We start from the raw sequence: 15,618 nt of genomic DNA, 5'->3' as shown, positions 1-15,618 counted from the left end.
TAGATTGTTGACATGAGCCACCAGTACTGATGGGATTATGCTGTATACTATACTCTTTAGGTGGGATTGTTGGAAAAAGATTGAGAACCATTGCTTCAAAAACACAGGGTATATAGGAAGCCCAGTAGGGGTAGTGATTCCCAATATAGATCACATTAGATTCAACCTGTGATTTGTATACCTACTACTGAAAATAGACATTTATTTGCATTTCATTGCCAGGCAATATTCCAAGTGTTCGGGTATAGCAGAGGTAAAAAAAATGAAGTGTTTGCTCCCATAGACCTTACATTCTATCTAGTTGGTGCAGAAAGATGGTGGTAAATACCATGAAAAGAAAAACAGACCTGGGTAATAGAACTGTTAGGAAATTCCATGGGGAGTTGAGATGGTGTTATTTATATAGGGTTATCACAGAAGACCTCACTTTTAGAGTGATAGTAGAAAAAAAACCTGAAGGAAGTGAGAGAGTAAATCATGAAGGTAACGGATTGAATATCTTTTGAGAAAGTGGACTGCAAGAGAAAAAGTCAAGAATTACACCAGTGAATGTTTCAAAGAGGTGGCCAAGAAGAATGGCAGGAGTGTAAAGGCCACTTGCCCAACTGCCAGCTCTGCTGAGTGAGAGGACAGTTTTAGTCCTGCCACCCCACAGTCAGGGGACCTATTTGGTGAAATATTATTTATCTTCTTAGCAAATGTGACTGGGTACAGGAGGAAGAAGAAATAAAGGAAAAGGGGCAAGGGCTGGGGGAAAATATTACTCTAGGTTATTTGACATAAGCAGCTGGAAGAATGGAGTTGCTATTAGGTGTCAGAAAAGACTGCAAGAGAGTAGTTTTTGGATAGGAAAGATAGACTTGAGATTTTAGCTTAAGAATTCAGACCCATTAGGGTGCTGGGTGGCTCAGTCAGTTGAGCGTCCAACTTTGGTTCAGGTCGTGATCTCGTGGTTTGTGAGTTTGAGCCCTGCATTGGACTTGCTGCTGTCGGCATGGAGTCTGCTTCAGATTCTCTGGCCCCCTCTCTCTGCCCCTCCCCTGCTTGTACACTAAAAAAAAAAACAAAAAAACCATTAAATGCAAACACTTACTAAATGTTTAAAAATAAATATTGAAGAAGTGGTTGGATATACATATCTAGAGTTCAGAAAATAGGTTAAGACTAGACATGAAAATAGGGTGGTAAATAGGGCAACGTTTTTCAAACTGTGAGTTGCAACTCGTTTTTGAAGTGTGAAATCCTGGTTTTGGACCAGGATTTTAAAATACTGGGAAAGTTCAATTATATAAATACACACAAAATGTATGTGTGCTTTGGGTCACAACATAAAATGTTTTTATTGTTGTGTGTGTGTTTACCATGGTTGCAGTGAAAAAATTTGAAAAACAATTAATGTAGTAGTGTAGACAGAGCAGAGGTCTGGGGGCTGAGCCTGGATAACACCAATGTTTAGAGATCAGAGAAATGAGGAGGAATAAAGAAGATAGAGAAAAAGCAGTAAATTAAATATGGGAAAAACAAAAGTAAAAATATATCAAGAAGAGAATTTATTAAACTGTGTCAAATGTTTTTGATACATCACGAATGATTAGAACTGCAAATTAATTATTGGATTTTACAATGTGAAATCATTGGTGAGTTTCACAGGAACACATTTGATGGGGTGGTGCAGACAAACTGATTAGATTGGATTTGAGAGAGTGAAGGGGAAGAATAAAGAGATGAAATTTAGAGTTTTACTTGAAAGAGGAACAGAGAAATACAGTGGTATCTCAAGGGTAATGTAGAGAGTCAAGCAGCAGATTTTTGTTGTTGGTAATTTGTTTCTGTTTAAGAAGAAAGATGTCATATTTCTTTGTTAATAATAATTATTGAGGAGAGAAGGAAAAAAATTCGCTAAGTCAGGAGAGAGAGAGAGACAGTTGTTGGAGCAGTGTCCCTGATTAGAGGAGAGGAGGTACAATGCCCTGTAGGGTTGCCATTAGATAGGAGCATGGCGATTTAATCCATGATAACAAGAAAGAAGGCAGAGAATATTTGGTTCATCAGGATGTTTTCAGATACGGTATTTGGAGCCTGTGGAAGTTCTCTTCTGATTGCTTCTGTTTTCTCACTAAAAAAGAAGCAAGGTCAGCACCTGAGAATGAGAAAGGAAGGGAAGACATTGAAGCTTTAAGGAGAGAGGGCTTTCTAGGAGAAGGAAAAGACCAGGGAAATTGAGTAGAATTGCCCAGTATCCTGAAGGACTCAATCAAGGGTAGTAGTTATGAATTTAAAATAACACTGTTCAGCTTGGTTGGATTTTTTTTCCTCCTCATCTAAGTTTAGCTTACACAGGCACAGAGTAGGCAGTTCCCTGTAATCACAGGTGGAATTTGGTTAGATGGTATAGTGAAATGGAAAGGAGAGAATAACAAGGTAGTTGAGTCCTTAGTTGAGTTTTTTAGTTTCCAGACCATACCATTCTTTTAGTTATTTCTGTTACTCATTTCTGATCTAAAGAAAGTGATTCTTATTGTACAAATTTTTCAAAATTTCAGAATCTTCTTTTGTGACTTAACATATGGTCAGATTTTTGTTGTTTGTCATTATCTTTACCGAGGTATAATTTACATACCATGAAATTCACAGGTTCCAACTGCAAAATTTGGTGAGTTTTAACAGATGTATGAAACCAACGGCATAATCAAGATATAAGACGTATCCATGACCCCTAAAGTTTCTTCATGTTCCTTTGTAGACAGTCTCCTTTTTATATTGCTTGATTCTGTTTGCTAATATTTTGTCCAGAATATTTATGTCTGTATTCATGAGGGGCATCATCCATAGTTTTATTTTCTTGTAATGTCTTTGTTTGGCTATGGTATCAGGTCAATGCTGGCCTTGTAAAGTGTTAAAATATATTCTCACTTCTATTTTCTGGAAGAATTTATGTAGAATTGATACTATTTTATTCTTAAATATGGTATAGAATTTGTTAGTGAAACTAACGGGGCCTGGAGTTTTGTTGAAGATTTTATTAAACTATGAATCTGATTTCTTTAGTAGATTTTGTTTTACTCAAGCAATCTGTTTCTGTAGAGTGAGCTTTGTTAGTTAATGTCACTCAGGGCATTGCTCCATTTCATCTATGCTGTTGAATTTATGTTGGTGAATTTGTTTATAGTATTCCTTTATCACTTAATGTCTGCTTTCTCACTTTTTTCTTTGTCATTCTGTCTAGAAGTTAATTGTATTGATGTTTTCAAGGGTCCAGCTTTTGGGTTTTTTAAAAACTTTTTGTTTTATTTTCATTGATTGCTTTTCTTTATTTTTTACTTGTTTCTGCTTGCTTTGGGTTTAAGTTGCTTTCTTTTTCTGGTTTCCTAAAAGACCTTTCTTCTTTTCAAATATATTCATTTAATGCTATAAGTTTCCCTTTAAGCACTCCTTTGAGCTGCGTTCTACACATTTTCATTCAGTCTGAATATTTGATTTATTTTGTCACCTCCCCTTTGATTCATGGGTTACTCAGAAATGTGTTGTTTAGATTTTCACATTTAGGGGTTTTCAGATATCTTCCTGTTGTTAATTAATTCATTGTATAATTTTTAATTTCTTTGTGGTCAGACATACTTTGTATGATTTCAGTTTATTTAAATTTATTGCCTTAAATATGTTCTGGTTGAATGCTGCATCATACTTGAAAAGAATGAGTATTCTGCTGCTCAGACTTTAAGTTTTCCTCTCGTATTACTACCTTCAGCCTGAAAAATTTACTGTAGCATTTCTTTTTGAGCAAATCTGCTGGCAACAAACTTGACATACAACATATTGTATGTCATCTAATTTTGAATTATATATTGAATATTTTGAATATTGTGTAGATGCTGAGTCTTAGGATGTTCTGGAGAGTGTGAAAAAAAATGCTTTTTAAATAGACAACCCATTTAGGTTCAGGCCACAAGTTCTTTCTCACCTTCCCCATACAGATTTCTTCTTCAAGTTTTGACTCCCTCTGCAATTTGCCTGCTTTTGTTTACTTCTCAGAGTTTTCTGGTAGTTGCTTTTGTATTTTGTTCAGTTTTCAATTGTAATCAATGGGGGAGAGAGGCTGTAGTGGGTTTAATTTATGCTAATTGGAATTACAAGTCTCAGTCTTAGGTATTTTTATTTCACAATTTAGATAGAATTATTGCTTTATACCCATCAGTGTTAGGTTATCCACATATTTACAAAAAGAAATTTTAATGCTCTCATCCTTTCTGCATCTTATGCCTTCCTTCTAGCATCATTTTCTGCTTTTTGAGGGACATCCTTTAGAAGTTCTTTTATGGATCATCTATTTATTGGGAATAAACTCTGTTTTTATTTGTTTTTATTTCATGTTATTTTGCTTTCATTCCTGAAAGATGATTTTGTTGAACATTCAAATCTGGGTTGACGTTTTGTTTGTCAGAACTTTAAAGATAACATTTCATTATTTTCTGACTCCTTGTTTCTACTGAGAAAGTCCTTGTCATTTTAATTGTTGTTCCCCATAAGTAATACATCTTTTTTCTCTGGAAACTTTAAGAATTATTTGTTCTTGGTCTTCTCTTTATTTGTCCTTCCAAAATTCGTTGGTCTTGACTCTTAGGAGTAGTACCTTTGGTATTCTCACCTGTTACTTCATGAAATAGTTTATTTCTGTTAGTCTCTAATATATGCTTCTAGAACAATAATTAGATGTTGGTTGAATATTCTCATTCTGTCTTTCACTCTGCTTCTCTTTCATATTTTTAATATTTTTAATATTTTTAATCTTTTTGTTGCATTCTTGGTATTGAGAGACAAAGAGACAAGCAGGTCAGGTTCAAGACAGGAAATTAAAGTAAAAGCTAGTCTTGAGATCTTGACCACAAGTTAGAGAAGATTGAAGGTATGAGAATCTCTCCATATCACTTTCTGTAGGATTTCTTTTAGTTTAAAACCATTTTGAGTGGTAACTTGCTTTTTAAATTCCTGTTGGTATTTATAAATCTGATCCTTTTCATTTACTTTATTTCTTTAGGTCATTGTGTCAATGAGTATAGCATTTGCTCAACAAACTGAACTGTCTAGAATATCTGGGGAAAAAGAGGATACTACATCATCAAAACAAGCACATTTCTATCAGCAAGAAGGTTATTTAAATGAAACGAAATCATCACAGGGTCAAACTTTTGAAGAAATGGACATGAAATTTAAAGAAGAATTTAAACCACTTAGTAAGGAGTTAGGAGAAAATGGAAAGGAAGTTCTGTTATCAACCGATGGTAATCTTGATGATACACTACAATCGGAAGACCATGAACTGACTATTTCAGAAGAAATGTTCTCCAAAGATAAAACATTTATAGTCAGAGAATCTGTAAGTATATTTCCTTGTATAAAAATTTGTGACTTCCTTCACTATAAAAATATTAGCAGTAATATTCCTTAATGGGGAAGGAAAGTATCAGATCCAATCTTGACTTAGGGATTTGCATTTTGAATGTGTTTTATTACTTATAAAGTATATGAATATGGTTTACTATTTACTATTGATTTACTATTTTATTAAATAAAATAAATCTGGCTCATAATATTTTTGTTTATGTTAGACATATGCATGGTAAAATCTCATTGTAAATTACATGTACATTAATTTTGTTTCAGTCAGTTTAAGATTAATTATCCTACAATATGTCTGAATAAAAGGTTTGCTTCATTTAGTGTGATGATAACATCACATGGAAGTAGCTTCCTGTTTAAGAAGATAATTTAAAGCATTGTACTCTGTAAATACTATTTCTCTTCTTCTATACTTATTAATGGAGGATCTTTTCTGTGTCTGTACTACAACTGCCTGTGCCTTTAATGGAAAGAAAGAAATCCTTTTTTTAATTATCTAAATTAAAATTTTTTATTAATGTTCAGGATAGGTTATATCGTGTTTAGAGGCATACTGAAATAAAATTGTCAACTTCTTTATGAAGTACAAAACTGAGATACTTGTGAAAACCTCTTTAATGTACCAGCAGCTGTTCAAGGCAGAGTGCTTCAGGAACTGAAGTACTTATAGAAATTCATTAAGGAGTTGATTTCTAATGAGTATGAGAAAGTGGAACATAAAGCTTTTATTTCCAAATAAAAATTATTGAAATTTGTTTCTTATAGATTGTTATATATTCTTATATGTTATATTGTTGTCTATAGTACTGTGGTGACCACTGCATAATATAAATTAGGTAAAATTTTTCATGTTTTATAAATTTAATTTTAAATTACAAGTATTCCATTTATATTATCTCCCCATCATAAATGTCAAGAGGGATAAGGGAGCTACAGCTTCATTAAGAGCAGAAGGCATTTTGAGGATTTTTATTCTTTATTCTTCTCCCTTAGATTGCATTTAAACTAACTGACAAATAGCTATTTTGCTTTTGGAGAATAACATGTGTAATGGTAATAAACTTCACACTGATTTAGAATTATAATTAAGACAGATATCTTTTTTAAATTTATGTTTTAGTTAAATAATGGGAATAAAAATTAGGCACTTTAGTAGTGGAATTGCTTTTATATTAAAATATTGATGCTGACAGATTGCCACAAAATGTTTTATGATTGCCTTTTTTTTTCCTACCTTTTTAGATTCATGATGAAATTTTGGTATCAAGTATGGATGCTTCTAGACAACTAATGTTAAATGAAGAACAGTTGGAAGATATGAGGCAGGAACTTGTGCGACAATACCAAGAACATCAACAGGCGACAGAACTGTTACGGCAGGCACACATGCGCCAGATGGAGAGACAGCGAGAAGACCAGGAACAGCTACAAGAAGAGATTAAGAGACTGAATAGACAATTAGCCCAGGTATGAGACTTAGCATCTCTTTTCTCCCCAATTAAAATAACAGTATTCTTTAGATAGCCTTTATTTAAAAAGTCAAAACTATTGCCAAGATCTGAATAAAAACCAAGTGTTTAACATTAAGAACAGACTCCATCAGCACAACAGCCTTAGATCTTGTTAGGAACACCTAACTCAACCTTGGAGTGCATTGCGTCTGTGCCATTTTATTTATCTGCCTTTTTAGGCATTGGAAAAGTGGCTACAAGGCTGTTTGTATATTTGTTTTTAATCATTCCATTGATCATACACGCAAAAGCACGGTGATAGTATTCTGTGACAGAAATTCTTTGTGCTGAGGTGCAGTTGATACTCCGTTTTCCCATATTCATTTATAGTTTTGTGAGTCCACCAATTAGCATTTCCAAGGTTTACCTTTATCTTTAATCTATCTTTTTAATCATGAATGGAAATCTGAAGTAGTATGTTTCTGGGACTTTCTCCAGGGAAACATCTCTTCTTGATTTGAGAAATGCAAATTTATATAACATTCTCATCCCTTTTTCTGACTCCTTGGCATTTGGGAGCTGGATTCTTATCAATTGCTGTATATAGTATACTCACAAAATCATTACAGAAAAGCAAGAAATATTTTTACAAAAGTTCCTATAAAAACAAATTTATTCCATTTATTTTGAAAACTTAAGAGATAAAAAAATAGAGAAAACTTAAAACATGTTCTTTCCGATATAGAATAGGAAAATTGGCAGTTGAACATAAAACATCATTTGAAAAAATTGATTTTGCTTTTCTTCATCGCATTTTGTGAATTTAAATTTCTGAATTTTCAATGCAAAATTGACATTTTGAATATACTATTAATTGAGCTTCACAAATTCCTGAATATTCTAGCCCTAGTTTTTTATTTTAACTTTCAAATTTTGCATTGAACTTTATATACGCTTTTAACCCCTAATCATGGGATGTGACTCATGTAGAAAGTGCCTTCTCTTGGTCCCTGGGTTAAAAGAAATCTGCTTGTTATTTCTGCTTTTTTCTTCTATCGCAAACAATATTCTCTCATGACCTTTTTTCTTATTTAGAGATCCTCAATAGATAATGAAAACCTGGTTTCAGAGAGAGAAAGGGTGCTTTTAGAGGAGCTGGAAGCACTAAAGCAGCTGTCTCTAGCAGGAAGAGAGAAGCTGTGTTGTGAGCTGCGCAACAGCAGTACGCAAACACAGGTAGTATGGACTCGGGCCCACCTAGGGTCCAGGGGTCAACATGCAGTAGGATCTGTTTGTCTTTGTTGTCCGTGGGAAATATATTTTTTATGGGTGTGGAGCTTAACAGATTTGTGATTGTTTACATGCCAGGTAGGTGGAGTCAAGATTCTTTACGTTCCATTTAAGGTAATTTGAATCAGACATTGCTGTAGCAGCAGCTGTTGCTTCACCACGGAGCAGCCTAACAAACTGGATGTCACACTACAGCATGCGTTAGCCTGAACCCAGTGAAACTGTTTTCATCTGTGTATTAGGCTGCCTTAGCTTTTTTGATAATGCTAATCTCTTAATAAAATGTAGTTAAATATTATTTCAAAGATTATCTATTTTGCACACAGAGGTTTCTGTTTCACTTTATAGCACTTTAGAAGAATGACATGGTGTTTCCAAGATGACAGGTTTTCTTTCTCTTTTGTCCTCTCTACCTTTACACAACCTTAAACAGAACGGAAATGAAAACCAGGAGGAAGTTGAGGAACAGGCATTTAAAGAAAAGGAGTTAGACAGAAAACCTGAAGATGTGCTTCCTGATATTCTGACCAATGAAAGGTATACAGAATGTGTATTTTTTCAGTACAGAGGGAATTAAAATAGTTGTTTCAGTGTGATAAACTTTATTTGTCCTTGTTTTGATCTTGTACATTTGTTTTGTCCATTTTACTCTGTGTGTAAAGAATTACCAACCTTTGATAGGCAAATTTTTAAAAACATTTTTTATATAAAGTAATTTTTGATTCGATACTAGTCATGTACTTATCTCAGTAAATGGTAAGGCATTATTTGGTTACTGAACCTTTCTTGATTAATTTTATTCTGCTCATATGCTTTTTTTTATCCTTAAAAACACAATTGTACATGTGTGTATTTCTTCACTGTATGGACATACATTCAATATAAGCCACCTCCCTTGTTTGTGATGAGAAAAAAATTAAGTGTGATAGTCTACAGTTAGCTTCTTTCATTGATTTATTGCATATCAGATGAGAACTTTCAATCCATATCCCACTTTTGATAGATCCCACTTTTATATCATGAATAAATTAATGAGTTTACAAAACTTTCCCTGATTTGATTTTGTAGAGGTTAATATAAAAATGTAAAATATTAAGTAAGAATAGTTACCCCTATGTTAAGAACTGTAGGCATAGTATTTTAAAATTTGTTCTGTTCAAATGAAAATAATTTCTTTAATTTTAAATTAAATTAATATCTACTAACTTAATTTCCTCCTTTTCCAATTTCTGTGACTGTCAACCCTCTGTGTCCTCCTAACCTCCTTCCTCAGCTTGCATGGAGGAATTTGGCCCCTAAGATTTTGGCTTCCCCATTGGATCATCAGTATGGAACACAGTCAGTATGGAACTCAAACAAGAAAGACAGTGTATGAAAATTAGAGTTACCACGGCAATATAAAATAAACAGTTTGTTTATTTTATATTCTTTATCTCTAATTGGTATATTTTTAAAACTATGCAGTATTTAATTTTTAGGAATTTTTGTAGTGAGTGCTAATAAATGAGTATTCATATTTTATCTCTCTTTACCATCATATTAATTTTAATCATTTCTCTGATTTAGAAATATTTTCAAGTTGTCCTAATCCTGATGTGTTTGGGGCTTGAACAAAACTTCAGAAAAAGTTAAATAAAACCCTTGATTTACTGCCTACTAACTAAATTACTTAGAGTTTTATTTTTAATATCCTCACCTCATGTAAGCAGAGAACTTGATATAGGTGCAAAAATAGAACTAGTCTCTTTCACTTGACAAATACTGAAGGAAAACTTGCCCATTTATTACCTTGTCTAAAAATAGTTATGTCATGTGCCGGTGAAAACAGATATCCTTTAACCTGATTGTTGGTGATCTCCCACAGTATGAGGCTGAGATAGAAAACAGTCTTAAAGCAATGGACCTTTACCATGAAAGTCTCTTATTCTACCTATATGTATTAAATATAAAGTTTGCCACTGTAGTACTCTTAATGATTTAAGCTGTTAGGATAAGAGAATTGTTTAGTTATTCAGAAGATTAATCAGATAATTTTCTGAATTACCATTTATGGAAGTATATTTCTTGACATGAAAAGATGTTTATGTTAAGCAAAAAAAGAAAAACCTTACAAAGACACTTTGTCCTGGATAACTCCATTTTTGTTTTTAAAATGTATATATTTATGAGGCAGAGGGGAAATCTAGAAAGAGAGGCATTAAAATGTTAACACTGATTTTTTTGCTGAGATATTTAAGTGGGTGGTTAGCAGTGTTTTCTATTTTTTGAAAATGAGAGTGTTTGACACCTTTTAAAAAAGAGAGATCCACCATTGATTCCAATTGGTTGAAAATAGGTTCCTTCTATTGGCTGCAATGAATATGGTTTATATAACTGGAGAAATTTCTGTCTCTGTAGCAGATGTAATAAATGATACTTCCTCTGGTGTTGGCAAATAATGATATTGCACAATAGATCTTGTTAAAAACAGGTCTCTGCCTGTTTTTGTAATTTAATTATCTAGATTATCACCAGTAGGTTGTAGAAATACATTTTTCTGGTGGAATTTTTTAATTACATTTTAAATTATATTGTTTGACACATAGAAAGATTAAATGTGAAGTATGTATAAGAACAATAAATGGTACTATCAGCTTGCATATGCTTGGATACTACCACAATTTTTAAAACAACTTTTGCATTTCCTTAAAATTTTCTTCTAATTTGGAAACTCTACTACCTTAAAATGTCAGGTGTTTCATTACTTTAAGGTCAGTAAAGTACTGCACATTTGTAAAAAAGCACTTCATTTTAAGTGCTGTGCATATTATTTTCATAGAGAATATCATGATATTTTATTATTCAAGTCAGATATTTTGTGGTACATTTTGTGTGGAACATAAGCACAGTGTTTGCTTCAAAAAGATTAAGCATTTTAATAAATGTTTCTTTCTGTATACAGGTTTGCACTCCAGAAAGCTAATAATAGACTTCTCAAGATCCTCTTAGAAGTTGTAAAGACAACAGCAGCTGTTGAAGAAACAATTGGTCGCCATGTTCTTGGTATTCTAGATAGATCTAGTAAGGTCCAGTCATCTGCCAGCTTGATTTGGAGGTCGGAAGGAGAGGCACCTATAAAGTCATGTATCCATGAGGAACACACAGGAGGTACTGGTTTTATATGCTGTTGAGACTGTCATCATTATCTCATAAATCTTTCTGAGAGCAAGGCAGTTTGCTATGTGTTGAAAACCCGGAAGAGAGAATGTTAAAGTTGTTTCCAACAAAAAGATCTTCAGACACATATTTTGGAACCACTGTTTTCAGAACACCATTATTGTATAGGTTTTGCAAGTGGGTGTCTTAGAGTTGTTATTGTACATACTCAGGAATACTGCTGTGCTACAGAAACCAGAGGCTATTTAATTTCTCCACCAATAAAAGAAAAATTCTACATCACTTCTCAGGACTTTTATCCATGAGATATCCAATATCCATGAGGTATTGGCAACATCCTGAAACCACCCTTTAAGATTAGAAATAAAGAGTTTTAGGAATCAAGCATCAGTTTCACATATCTGTTCAGAATGGTTAAAAGAATGTCTTTGTAAGAAACCCAAGGCTTGAACTTATCTTTAGGCTGTCCTCTGCTAGCTCCTTTCTTCCTTTTGGAAAAGTAGTTTGAAGTGTGACAGAATATGTGTGGATCCAGAGTTTGGGTCCTGAAAGAATGTAGCTCTCTTCCTAATTCTGTCTTCTTCCAGCTATGTGAGCCAGAATTTCTTCTTGGAATTTCTTAGTTTCACACTTGCTGACATCCAGTCTCTCTTGTTTTTTAATTCCTTGTTGATAAGGGAATCAGGAAATCAAAGGGTGAGAAAATTTTTGTCAAATGGGAAAAGATAGAGTCTGGACTCTCAGATACTGTAGTACACTCCACACCCAAGCATGTCTCCCCAGTTAGAGGCAAACCTTCTAAGAGTGCTAATATTTACAGTTTTTGAGAGCATTTTGTTGAAGTTTCATGTGGAGAAATGAAAAGAGATTATCCCACTTACAGAAAGTTTACCTGATTACAGTTTGGCCAGTAGCATGTTTCTAAGTGCAGAGAAAAGTTTGAAATTGTAAGTAAAACTGCCTCAATTGAGTACAAAGATAATTTTTTTAACTTTTTTATTTTTTTAATTTTTTTAAATTTACATCCAAATTAGTTAGCATATAGTGCAACAATGACTTCAGGAGTAGATTCCTTAGTGCCCCTTATCCATTTAGCCCATCCCCCCTCCCACAACCCCTCCAGCAACCCTCAGTTTGTTCTCCATATTTATGAGTCTCTTCTGTTTTGTCCGCCTCCCTGTTTTTATAGTATTTTTGTTTCCCTTCCCTTATATTCATGTGTTTTGTCTCTTAAAGTCCTCATATGAGTGAAGTCCTATGGTTTTTGTCTTTCTCTGACTAACTTCACTTAGCATAATACCCCCCAGTTCCATCCACGTAGTTGCAAATGGCAAGATTTCATTCTTTTTGATTGCCAAGTAATACTCCATTGTATATATATACCACATCTTTAACCATTCATCCATTGATGGACATTTGGGCTCTTTCCATCCTTTGGCTATTGTTGATAGTGCTGCTATAGACATGGAGGTGCATGTGTCCCTTCGAAACAGCACACCTGTATCCCTTGGATAAATGCCTAGTAGTGCAGTTGCTGGGTCGTAGGGTAATTCTATTTTTAGTTTTTTGAGGAACCTCCATACTGTTTTCCAGAGTGGCTGCACCAGCTTGCATTCCCACCAGCAATGCAAAAGAGATCCTCTTTCTCCGCATCCTCGCCAACATCTGTTGTTGCCTGAGTTGTTAATGGTAGCCATTCTGACAGGTGTCAGAATCTCACTGTGGTTTTGATGTGTATTTCCCTGATGATGAGTGATGTTGAGCATTTTTTCATGTGTAGGTTGGCCATCTGGATGTCTTCTTTGGAGGAGTACAAAGATAATTTGAAAAACCTCTTTTCTTTTCTTAAGGTGTTTTTTGGGGTTTTTTTTGTTTTTTTTGTTTTTTTTGAGAGCACGTGCACAAGTGGGGGAGGGGCAGAGATGGCAGGGAGAGAGGTAATCCCAAACAGGCTCCACGCTGTCAGCACAGAGCCCAGTATAGGGCTTGCACTCATGAACTGTGAGATTGTGACCTGAGTAAAATCAAGAGTTGGGCACTTAACTGACTGAGCCACCCAGGCATCCCTTAAAAACCTCTTTTAATAAGAGCTGAAGATCGCTTCTTGGCCTTTTGGCTAAGATCAAGTGTGGTATCTGTTCTTATCAGTTTAATAAGAGCTGAAATAATAACTGAATTTTTTGTTTTTGTTTTTTTTAGAGAGAGAGTGAGAGAGCGCACAAGCAAGGGAGAGGCTCAGAGGCAAGGGTGGGAGAGAGAGAGAGAGAGAGAGAAAGACAGAGAGAGAATCTTAAGCAGGCTCCCCACTCAGTGCAGAGCCTGACACGCGGCTCAGTCCCACAGCCCTTGGATCATAACCTGAGCCGAAATCAAGAGTCAGGTGCTTAACCAACTGAGTCACCCAGGTGCCCTATAAATAATACTGAATTTTTAAACTTTCTGTCATATTCATTCTTTTCAAACTTTGTAGAAGCATTTTTTTCAAATTAATGTCACCCTTTTGTTAAGCTCTCAATCAGGGGTATTTTATTTCTACAAATGGATCTTGATGTATAGGAAAGAATTAGGTAACACTGTCTTGATCTTATTGTAAAAGTGTTTATCAAACTAATTAGGATGACCATTAATATCACTGGGGGACACTTACAGATCCATTTTGCATCTTGAAGAGACTATTGAATTAATAGAGTTTATAATTTAAAACTTTAAATTTTCTGATAAACTTTGAAGAATATATTGGTTTTAAAAATTGACACTTTCATTTATAAGAATTTTTTCTGATGTTCCTTAATATTTTTCATGGAAGCATTATTGTAAAAACTAAAAGGAACTATTGAAATATTTCTTTTATGTCTTATTTAATATAACAGAAAGTTCAGTCTTAATCTGATTATGAAGCATCATTTGCTTTTCAGTTTTTATGTATCATTTTTTTTTACTGTAGGTAGTAGCACTTGTGATTTATTTCCAGCTTTCAAGTCCAAACTTGTTTAGATTTTAAACATGTATAGACTTGTTAACTCTCTAAAAAAGTAAATAATTGATTTGCTCATGTTTGCTGCCACATAAGAGGGACCTAGTTTATGAAAGTGAAGGGAGATTTTGAGCCAGTATCAAATTATTTGAATTTGAGTGAATCTTAAAGTAGTTCATAAGAATGAGTTCCCCTAGGATGTGTTGAAAGAAAATTTTTTTGAGGCCAGCACTGTAATGGCACAGGGGTACAATGCATACCTCTCTCTTAGGTAGCCAAGCACTGAGTTTCATCTGCTGCATCTTCCTTTTGGAGTAGTGTGATGTGATAGAACGCTCAGTTAGTTATCTGGAGGCCCTGGATTCTCAGTTATCTGGAGGCAAATCTCTCCCAGGGCTTCAGTTCAATTCACTCATCTCTGAGGTATAAGAGGCAAAGTATAGAGTCCGTGGTTTCCAATTAGGGCTCTAGAGATCTTCAGAAGGCCATTGGTTTAGGGAATGCCCTATCAGATCACCTTCCCTGCTTAACCTGAGAAGATACGGAATGAACATGGTATAAGTCCATAAAGTAAATGGCTAAAGGAAATGCTTTAACCATCATCTGCTGTGTTAACCATTATCTGCAGAGAAATCAGTGGTTCACCAATTTGAAATCATGAGTCTTTTCACCAGGCTGGCAATTCTGAGGTTTCTATTGGTATTTTATGACATTGCCCTGTTAATATATGTTTTTTTCTGATTTTCCCCCCTGAAAACTCTTACAAATGCAGCATAAACTTGCTGTCTTTCTCATTCTTTTATTGCATTGGAATAAACAAAAAAAAATTCAATTTTTTCATTGGAACATACTCACATTATTTTTATTTGTTTATATCTTCCACATGTTACTGTAAAATACAGTAAGCTAGTTGACATCTTCATCTTTTAGAAAAGATACTTTAATCTGTAATTTTTATTAGCATTTGAAAAAATTAACTTTCACTGACCTTTCATAAGCCATTTTGTTTTATGTGTCTTTTGTAGTTTGTTGCTTGAGATTTGTTCCCATTTAGTATACAATATCTTCAATTGTTTTCCTCACCATTGATTTTTAATATATATAAAATAATATATAAATAATTCATAATATAATAATGTTCATAATATATTTTTTTCAAGTACATTGGTTCTTCTTAACTTTGCTCCCCACTCAAGATAAACCTTGACAGACTCGATGAGGGGTTAGACCAACCCGTACTTCTACCAGTTGCAGTTCCTGTTCCTACCACAGTTGCTCTCTGTCAGGACAGCAGTGACCTCCCAGCTATCCAATACTATCTTCTCCGTCCTTCTCCTATTTGAGTTTGTA

At 34.2% G+C, this 15,618-nt stretch overlaps 1 protein-coding gene and 1 pseudogene across 7 annotated transcripts in view; both read left to right on the top strand.

Moving 5' to 3' along the window:
• The window catches only part of AKAP9 (A-kinase anchoring protein 9), a 151,834-nt gene that overhangs the window by 69,513 nt on the left and 66,703 nt on the right, over positions 1–15,618 (top strand). For 3 of the 7 annotated variants that reach the window (XM_027071866.2, XM_027071865.2, XM_027071864.2), the window contains 6 exons: positions 5,036–5,374; positions 6,640–6,864; positions 7,944–8,084; positions 8,572–8,675; positions 9,412–9,507; positions 11,080–11,285. In XM_027071866.2, coding sequence (XP_026927667.2) covers positions 5,036–5,374; positions 6,640–6,864; positions 7,944–8,084; positions 8,572–8,675; positions 9,412–9,507; positions 11,080–11,285 — 1,111 coding nt within the window. The remainder of the gene's footprint in view (positions 1–5,035; positions 5,375–6,639; positions 6,865–7,943; positions 8,085–8,571; positions 8,676–9,411; positions 9,508–11,079; positions 11,286–15,618) is intronic. The other 4 variants (XM_015066501.3, XM_027071868.2, XM_027071869.2 and 1 more) reach the window with 3 other exon arrangements.
• Positions 13,391–13,514, top strand: LOC113603112 (uncharacterized; annotated as a pseudogene).

The sequence above is a fragment of the Acinonyx jubatus genome, chromosome A2, assembly GCF_027475565.1.
Source record: "Acinonyx jubatus isolate Ajub_Pintada_27869175 chromosome A2, VMU_Ajub_asm_v1.0, whole genome shotgun sequence".
In the NCBI taxonomy this organism is placed as follows: Eukaryota; Metazoa; Chordata; class Mammalia; order Carnivora; family Felidae; genus Acinonyx; species Acinonyx jubatus.
This window is presented reverse-complemented; position numbering and strand designations above follow the sequence as displayed.